The sequence below is a fragment of the Mizuhopecten yessoensis genome, unplaced genomic scaffold (assembly GCF_002113885.1).
Source record: "Mizuhopecten yessoensis strain PY_sf001 unplaced genomic scaffold, ASM211388v2 scaffold11047, whole genome shotgun sequence".
NCBI lineage: Eukaryota > Metazoa > Mollusca > Bivalvia > Pectinida > Pectinidae > Mizuhopecten > Mizuhopecten yessoensis.
This window is the reverse complement of record NW_018408852.1, coordinates 317,695-327,959: the sequence shown is the minus strand read 5'-3', so window position 1 is coordinate 327,959 and position 10,265 is coordinate 317,695. Positions and strand designations below refer to the sequence as shown.

The window sequence follows — 10,265 nt, the reverse complement described above, 5'->3', positions numbered from 1 at the left end:
TGATATATATTTTCAGTATCTACTCGATTTTTGGGGTAGTATTTGAATAAAAAGCCACTTTAAGGCTGAAATAAATTACGAGACAATATCAGATAAAATATGTTTTACGAGGATATCACTTCAATATCACAAATGGGCAACATAAATAAACACAAAACAACGGGGAAAACACAATACTTAATAATGTTAAAGGTTGGTGATTCATGAGAAAATACGTTAAATAAGGAAATTAAATCAAACGAACGGACAGGCAAAAGACAAACACCAACTTAAAAAATATAAGTGGCTATGTTAGTTTAACGGTTTTGTTTTTAAACAGACCAACATTGTTTAGAAGTGTTCAAATTGAAGATACATTTACCGTTTAGAAAAGAGTTTTAAAATTTGTTGGTTGCCTGAAAGTAAATACAATCTTATAACAAATTGTTTTACTGTAAATGGCTCATGACATGCTATATATTGGAGCTGGTCTTCACGCTTTAATAACTATAAATTGGTAATGTATGAATGAAACATCCGGAGACAGCAATGACAACATCGTCACGGTGGTTTCTCAATAACTGGGATACAATAAATCGAATCGATCATACCTGTTGATAGGACGTTGAACAAAAGAAAACCCAAACCAATCAATCCAGTCTTAAAACAACACTTTTTGCTCAGCGCACTTGACATGAAACCCGTGAAAAAAATGCAAAATGTACCATTTTATCAATTCTGCATAATTTAAAAGACGACAACATTTTTTTAAAACACTGTTGGACGAAAAAAATGCATTTAATATCTAGTTTGATGCAAAGTAGTTTCAAATATCGCAAAAACGAAAAATATGTGCACATTGAAGTAAATTCATCGTGCAATAGAATTAGAATGCAATATGGACAAATTCTTATTATCAGCTGGCTTTCTTTTCGTCTATGGCTTCAAAGCATAGGAACTCTAAACCTGTTTGAACATGTATCTGCCCAGACAGATGATATCTGGTACAACGATCACTCCGACTATCGCGGCCAGAATGACACAGGCCAGACCTCCAACGGCTACACTGCTTGGCCGAGAGTCATACACGCTGATGAGTTTACGCCTCTGAGCAGACAGATCAGTTTTGTTCACTGCCAACTGAACCCTTAAGGAATGCTGGATCTGCTCACGTTCGTGTTGGTCGAGTTTTCGTGAGTAGTTAGCATTGAAGCAGCATGTATCGCATGTATCGTTGGTACCAGATGCTGTTGTCTCAAATATTGGTTCAATTGTTGTTGATCGCATTGGGTCAATCCATCCTGAAAACAAAACAAAACACGATATAACTCTATCACGTAACTGAAGTGTTCTTATCAGTTGCTCAAAAAATATAGTGATTGTTTCTTTATATATCTAATTCAAACATATTGTCTAATGACTTTATTTTATATAATAAAGTCGGCATCAGATCCGCGCTATCATGCGGAAGAAATTACACCAACATACCCGGCATCTCCGGCACACATACACACATGCCCGCATACACAACACACATGGAGGCACGTCCGTAAATGACCTGGACGAGTTAAGTCTTCTCTTACAGATCACCGACCTTTGTGGCCAGATTCGTATAAGATCTTACACATAGTATTAACAATTCCTTATCAGTGACGCTAATATAAAAAAAAATTGTCAATGTTCAGATTTCGCTGCATTTATCAAAATAGGTAATGAATTCAGGAATCACTGTGACTCTTCATGCCAATGCTATGAGTATTTTTCAAAACACTAAAATATTAAAATGAAAATTGGTCCTGACCCATTACTGTTGCAAATGAAAATGTGTTCCATTCATGTGTGGACGACGTATATTCGGAAATGCAGAAATTGTGAACCAATTAAAATTGTAACGACATATATTAAAGTGCCCCGACCCCGAAATCGATCTGGTAATAAGTCCGAAATGAAGTTACAAATTCTATTGAAAATATATGTGTATAAAATGTCCTCGTGCATTTACTTTGAACTTCGCTTAATTTGTTTTCAGGTGAGTACTGAGGCTGTGTTATAGATTCCTACCTATCCCTGAGCAGTTCGGTAGTTGTCTGTATTTTTCAACCAATTCCATCCCTGTACGAGGAGATGCTTTAATATCGCCATTGGCCTATATTCGGACAGTCTTATAGCATTGCCATGTCATCATTGTTTAGGTGAAATGTTTTTTTATGTACTAAAATGTATGTGTAAATTCTTATATTTCAACTATGACTATATGTTGATGGTTTGTTTTCACGGATGGTAAAATATTTAAATAACCCTTTAAAATAAACGAAAAATCGCATGATTTAGAGAAATTTCCTTCATTCACAGTTGAAATATGCATGTGTTGGGAACCTTACCTTGATTTCGTTCGGTTGAAAACCTTATAATTTCTCTAATAAAAGTAGTATTTACCCATAAGTAGGTGTATATGTCAACCAGGCAGAATGGGAGATCTTTACTATTGAAAAATCTATTTTCAGGATACGCTAACAAAAGAAGTATATCACTACGGGCACCAAATATAAATTGTTGTTTGGTTTGGTTTTATTCTGTTTGACGTCCTATTAACTGCTAATGTCATTTAAGGACGTGCCTCCATTTGTGTTGTGAATGCGTGCTTGTGTGTCTGTATGCAGGAGGCAGGGTATGTTGGTGTATTTGTCTTCTTGCGATATGATGCCGACTTTTGAGTTCAAAATTAGTTCAATGTTCAGTGCCGAAGTATTTACCAATTTCACATATTGCTTTACATCTCATTTTACACTTGCTTGTCCACATCCAATTGTTCTGCAGTCGAATACACCGATCCCATGGGCATGCATTGGGCTCTGAGACACTGTTTGACCATCTAGCCCATCCATCATATACCCATGTTGTCATGTCCCCAGTTGTGTGGCACTGAACAGTGTCATCAAACCTCAAGCCAGTCCAATACCACCCTGCACTCCTTGAAAGCAATTACAGATATGTAGATACATGTAAATGTAAAACAAAACTAGTGATTTGTTTTGTGAAGAAAAAAAACCGTATGTCTCCCCTTAACCAGTTTAAAAGTTATGGCCCGGGCAAGATATCCCTGAAAACCGTTTTGATCTTTGACCTCGAGGTCAAAGTCACAGTGACCTAAGACAGTGCATTGTACATCGTTTCTGGGTGATCAGGATAATCAGGATATATTTAACTTAACACTTGTTTGAAATTATTATTACAGGAACTACCTACTGCTAAAGTATGCAATCCATATATGAACAAATTCTAATTGTAATGGGGACCAATCAGAAGTCTGCAAAACTGACCCCATAGTCGCAGAAACAAAATTGAGGGACCGTTGGCATCACCCTGGTGTAAACCTTTAGATATTTGAAACTACGACCTAATGACACTTCAATGCATACCATATGTAGGTGATAAAGTTATACTGCAAGTTTCATCAATATATCTTTAACGGTTGAAAAGTTGAAGCTCGGACAAATGTTCCTTATAAAAGTTGCACATATTTTTGACCTTTTATCTTGGAACCAAGATCACAATGACCTCATGACAGTGTACTGCACATCGTCTGTGGGTGATGCATGTTTACTGCAAGTGTCATCAATATATCAGCTTAAAAGTTACGGCATGGACAAGGTCATATAAGAAGAACCAGTATCAATACAATAAGTCTCCCTTCATTCGCAGAGGTTAATGAAGGGGAGATATAATAAATGTGGGAATTATGTAATGATGGTTTGAAAACACATTCTACACAGGATAACATTTTCCTCAACTTGATTTTCAGACTCTGTTTGTATTGCCGATATCAGTGTTAATTCTATTTCTAGTTGCTTCCATTTAATACTCGTCGTATTGCGCATATAATTGTATAACGTTCAATTTTTTTATCGGTTGGATCTTATTTGATATTAACAAAATAAATGTACATGGTTTCCCTTAGGTCCTTATTAGTCCGTTACCGGTGAAACCGGAGGGACTGTGGTTTTCCTCTCCGTCCGACTGTGTACGTACGGTCGTACGTACGTACGTAACATCAATGTTTGCCAGCGCTCTAGCGACTTCATTCCTTGAATGATGTTGATCAAACTTCACACAATTACAAATGACCATAATATCTCGGACATATTCGAAATAGCATGTAAACATTATGGATTAGAAACATTAGGATACCTACAGACAAAAAATAACTTTCAAGTGCAAAGGGCCATAACGCTGTTAAAAGGGCAATAATGATCTGAATTAAACTGGATAAGTAACACGTTAATACACATTGGTGATGATATTCACGTCTCTTAATCACCCTTACTAGTAATTGATTTAATACCTGAAAATCAACAAAGTATTACAATCATTTCTATTTTATATAATTCCTCTGTCATAATACTAACATTACAATTTTTTGTATTATTATTACATTTTTCCAAATTAACACCAAAGAGACCCATTTTTATAAATCATTACAGTGTATTAGCTAGCGGGGGCTATTTTGTTTCTATTTAGTTTTTTATTCTAATAAAAAATATTCTTACAGATTGTTGCTTTTGTATTTGTCGTGAGTATTGTAGAAGTTCCACTTTTCCTGACTATCCAGTACAATGAGGCGTCCGTTCTTTGTCTGACAATACTTTCTGGCGTCTTCCCATTTGAAAATGTTTCGACTTACATGCAGATCCATGAACAGAGGTGATCCCTCTGAAAAAAAGAGGACCGCGAATAAAAGCAGGCACCCTTAAGACACATTTTTTTTTAATTTCTACAATTTTGCATATGATGTATTCTGTTTCAATGTTTTAAAATATTCAATAGTTCGTCCACCCTGAATGACCCATTGCATATTAGTCTGCAGCAATATGTCTTTGCTGATTCTGTTATTGACTTGCATTATCGGTAATGATCCTGTACAGATTTGGGGGGAAAAGACAAAGGGAAATAATGTAATCCTTCTTCATATGATATTGGCTAATTTGTGTATGTTAAAACGTTTATCATGTGACTATGACTAATTCGGTTGTAACCATGACACAATAACACTATACTATTGATTTATTAAAAGTCACTACGGTCTCATGGTTGAAATGGAGCTTGCACTATCAAATATTTATTTTAAAATGAAATCGTTTGGAGAAGATTGGAATAATAAATGTAACATGATGTTGTTGTTCTTACACCCTAGTGTCAGACAAACGGCTGCCCAAGAAGAAACTATGGGATCGATGGTGAACGTCGGAGAGAAAATAAAATGATAAATGCCATATAATGTAAATGTCGTAAAGGGGGCACCAAATCAATTTCAGTTCTTTCAGTTTCTCCAATTTTGCAGGGGGGCCACGAAAAAGTATTCCTCATATAAAATTCTAATCATGGTGATTTTATTGGTTTACGCGACTTGTTTGGAACTACGACACGCCTTTCAACCATGTTTGATTTGGAAGCAATCGCATGAAATAGGGATTCATAACTGCACAAATGGAGATACTGATCCCCGGGTATCTTATGGACGAGACCATGGGGATTGTTATACCACATTCCCTTAAGGATGTACTCTTCTGAGGTTTCAATAACGTTCAAGTCTCGTTTTGATCTGGTGTAACGGGTTTTTGTAATATTTAACAGAAAATACCAATTCGGCGGCCATTTTGAAAATGAGTGTAACCTGGTAAATACTAGCCGCAATATATTGCTCGGCTATAGAGAACTTCTCTTTAGCTCGATCGGTTGAGCGTAAGAATAGTAAGCCGGAGGTCCCGGGTTCGATCCCATGCGCTGGCAGTGATTTATATGTAATTAATCATTCGCTCTGTTACATGAGTATTAATGTGTATTTCTTGGGCTTCAAAAAAGGCAAAAAATTCACCTTTTTTGACACTAGATTGATCACTTAAGTTGTCATTGTGTCGCCATTTTTAATTTTAGCAGGTTCAATTTTGCTGTACAACTTTATAATGTTTAATATGATAAAAAATAATATGCAACAAACTGGAAATTATACATTATTGATATGTGTTTTTTTTACATATTTAGTGTAACTGAAGCACTTTTGATTTTTGGCCCCGAAAATGGTAAAAAAATAACACAAATGATAATGGGACAAAAAAAGAAGCACACCTACCCCCCATTTTGATGGATGTTTTAGAAAGAGAACCACATTTTCTTTTAATTCATTAAATATTAAAAAAAAGTTTACAACCAGATCTTTTTATATCAAGCGTTTAATCTGCAAAAAATCTGAGTTAAAAGAATAAGATTAAGAAATTTTACTTCCATAATTTAAAAGAATATAATATTTTTATCAATTCTACAAACATTCATACATATCTGATAACACACTTGAAAGATATTGTACGAATTTGTTCCGCAAATGGTCAAAACCCAAAAAATCACCTAAAATCACATGTTGTGATAAATTGGTATCTTTGACCGATCATAGCACAAAAACGAACACACCGACATATAGTTTTTTTTGCATTTTCTACTATGCCATTAACTCCTTTTTCCAAAAATCCATATAAGAAAAAAGAAAAAAATACAGGAAATTTTTGACTTCTCATAGGTGTACATCCTTAAGCCCATTTTTCTCTGGAATAATGAGATCAATATCCACTATATCTGGTTTGGAAAAATTCTCCGCTGGTTAGGATTCAAAAGTGAACAAATAGAGGGACTCACCTCCTGGAAGGCAGAGAGACGGGACCAAAGACTATAAGTCCGAACTAGGGATTTTCCGGATCACAACTTTCCAACAGTTGAGATCCCCAACCTGTAACCATGTTTATTGCTGGTTGTATAGAGTTAAACGTCCTATCAACATATAAGTCTATTTAGGACGTCGGTAACCATTTATAAAGGAAATGACATCAAACAAAAAAGGATTAAAAGTCAAATATCAACTTGAAAAGCAAAAGTGGCCGTGGTTATTTCTTTTTGAATAGATCAACAGCTTTCAGGTAGGATAGATTCGAATTGTTGAAATATTTACTGTTTCGAAGAGACATGAGATTTTTTATATCAGAATAAAAAAAAATCTCGTGAAGGCTTAAGGTAAATGCAATCTAATAACAAGCACTTTAACGTAAATGGTTCGTGATATGCTACATATTGAGGTTAGTCCTGGCGATTCAATGAATGAGAGTGGATATTGTAATGGGATAGCATTCACCGATTGTGGGTTTTACAGAGTATTATGTCTTGTCTACGCATCGATTCCAATTATTTTGCCGTTTTGATTTTACAAAATATGTTTAAAATGGTTTAAAATCAGTAAATGAAGTTTAAAATCTACAGGTGGTAGCAATAAAACTCCTTTCATAGCTCTATTTATCATTTGATTACCTGATATTATCACATGTCGGGAAACACAACATAATGTGATTTGACATTTTGAGGTAATACTTTGTAATATTGTTAGTATATTTCTAATTTGAAGTATTCTTCAGTTTTGTTGCGAAGGCTCTGTAGAACAAATAAGGAGTCGGAATAGATGACTGACATACGTACATCATTGGCTCCAATGTGTTTAAGTGTAAATAGCGAGGTCTTCCGCCGAAAATATTAATGCATCCTTTGGTAACTGGAATCCCAGAAGAGCATATTTTGCAAGCGTGTCTGCGGTGACCTTATGATCATTTATGACCCAAGTTAATCTATAGTTCACATGTATTAAATTCTTAATAGTATACTAATATACTATAGTACTTTGACCATTTTCAAACATTCCTGTTTTTTGTATTTTTACATTAGAAAGTTATTCTTACCTCGCAGCAGAGAATTAAAGACCAACATCAATACTACGAACTCCATTTGTTGTCATGCTCAGTTGCTGTGATGGAAGTGGTATACATGAAACTACCTTTTCCCCAGTATTCTGACGCTGTGATTAACCATTAACCTTGCTTATATTTAATATATACATGTACAAAAATGTACTACGTAATGTATAATATAAGTTATTGTGCTCCTAAAAGCACTTCCACCCCGTCAAAGAACCAACTACAGCACACACAAACGTACTCATTTCGCAAATGGAGTCACATACCTAATTTACATTTGCTTTTAGTAGAACGCTAAACCTTTCAAACCAATACGAAACTATTTTACATGCCATTTCTAATTTTCAAAATGACTTGTTTTTACCTTTTTCGCTCTTTGGGCCATTAAGATTTCAATAGCTAGCAATTTCAAAGAACCTAGTAACAAACCGGGTACACGTTGTTTTCAGGTGTGCTAGTGTATAAATACTAGCAAAAAACAACAGGAAGGTCACAACTGTGTAATTATAGCCGACAAGGATATATCCCCCGCTTCATCTTATATAGGGACTTACTTTCTGGTAAATATCTTTGAAATGTTTTAGATCCCTACCCAATAACCATATATGTTCATTTGATAGGCATAAAGATAAACATACAGTCATGATATTATAATTGACCAATGGGTCTGGTTCCACCCCTTTGAACCCAATTCCTGAGACAACTTTTAAACGCTTGAGATCCACACCCCATAACGATATATACATTTGATAGGCATAAAGAAATAAACACAGTAATATTTAATAATTGATCCTTGGTCTGGTTCCATCCCCAACCCATAACCATGTATACCATTGCTGGTATCAAGAGACGAACACAATCATGATATCAGTATTGTCCCTAAGGCCTGACCCCACCCACTCCAAAAGACTTAACTTCTTGGACATAACCATTGAAATTGTTAAGATCCCTACCAAATCACCAGATATTCATTTGATAGGCAAAAAGAAAGAAAGAAAGTCATGATTTTATAATTGACCGACTTGGGTGGCGCCTACCTTTAGAACTTCATTTTTTGGCTTTAACTTTGAAACGGTTGAGATTCCCACCCTTTAACGATATATACAATTGATAGATATAAAAAAATTAACACAGTCGGTTTTATCAATGACCCTAGGTCTGGTTCCATCCCCGTGGGACCTAATTACTGGGTAAAAACTATAAAATGGTTGAGATTCCCACCCCATAATCATGTATACCATTGCTCGGTACCACGAGGCGCACACAATTGTGATATTAGTATCGACTCTTTGGGCCCCAGGGAGTTAATTTCTTGGGCCATATATCGTTATATACCATTGCAGGGCATACAGATAAAAGTGAGCGATATAGGCCCTCTTTGCCTCTTGTTTTATCAAAACTTGAAGATTTACTGGAATATCCGGACTGTTGTACTTTCATCTTTTATCTTTTCTCTTCTTTCTAAACAACTTTCTTTTTCCTAATGTTTCCCTTGACAATGCCTTACTTTTGGCCTTTAGTTGAGCGTTCGCCCCTGTGAGGAAGGCTTTTGATTCTGTGCCCTGGCAGAGACATACCAGAGTCTGTAAATTTAGGAGTGGGACGACTGGTTCGGCCGTTGTCAGTATAATGTGACCGGGTACCTGGTGTCCTGCTGGAAGTCTTCGGCAGTATGCCTCAGTGAGGTAGCACTATAAAGTCGGTATCAAACGAGACAAACACGAACATATCGCAGCCTCCAAAAACACATACGCATACACTACACGCTTGCACACAAGGGAGGCCGTCATTAAATGACCATAGCTGTTGATATGACGTTAAACAATACTAATCCAAACCAATCTTTCCCTCAGAGATGGCCTTAAATGACCTTATTTGTTAATAGGACTTTAAAACCTATCAGATCAAAATCTTTACGAGTTCCCTTTGGTCACCCCTTTCTTAATTCAACATTCTAATCCTCATCGTCTTAGCATCAGTTCATGAAAATGTTGTGAAAATCCTTGGATGAACTAAATTGTTAACTGGTGACGTTAAAGAAATTCATCCTTAGCCAATAAACATATATGAGAACTGCAGGTAATTGCCATTGTAGTGTTTCCCGTTACACAGTTTACACCTGTGAATGTCGGGTGAGACTAGTGAAGTATTTATGTGTACCGTTTCGACGATTTTAGTACAGTATGCATCAAACAACTTAAAATAGCCGTTATGCAAAGTCACGGGATTAATAATGTAGAAGGCGGCGATCGAATCTTGCTATATCGATGTAGATTCAGAATGCTAAGAATCAGCCCATGGTATTTGATATTTGCGTTGTCAAAATAATACACATGTTCTCGTGGTTTACCTGTAATGTATAGTAAACACATGTTTCGTTAAGGATCCTAGTTTTGCTGCTATACGCACTATTAAGTCGGCATCAGATCCTCGCTATTAGAAGGAGGCAACCACACAAACATACCCTGTCTCCAGCACACATACACACGTGTTGGTATACAC

At 35.9% G+C, this 10,265-nt stretch overlaps 1 protein-coding gene across 1 annotated transcript; it reads right to left on the bottom strand.

Moving 5' to 3' along the window:
* Positions 1–939: 939 nt before the first annotated feature.
* On the bottom strand, positions 940–7,816 carry LOC110465033. Its single transcript, XM_021520596.1, has 4 exons — positions 7,749–7,816; positions 4,527–4,689; positions 2,733–2,950; positions 940–1,280 (listed from the first exon to the last, which is right to left on the bottom strand). Exons 1-4 carry the CDS (start codon positions 7,792–7,794, stop codon positions 940–942), a joined length of 768 nt encoding a protein of 255 aa, XP_021376271.1. The 5' UTR covers positions 7,795–7,816.
* Positions 7,817–10,265: the final 2,449 nt, after the last annotated feature.

Bases quoted from the DNA above. Each gene is read 5' to 3' on its own strand.
- LOC110465033 (XM_021520596.1), bottom strand. From the start codon at position 7,794: ATGGAGTTCGTAGTATTGATGTTGGTCTTTAATTCTCTGCTGCGAG. The intron at 4,690-7,748 runs GTAAGAATAACT...TCTTTTTTTCAG, and splicing joins CTTTAATTCTCTGCTGCGAG to AGGGATCACCTCTGTTCATG. The intron at 1,281-2,732 runs GTAAATACTTCG...TTTTGTTTTCAG, and splicing joins TAAAGCAATATGTGAAATTG to GATGGATTGACCCAATGCGA.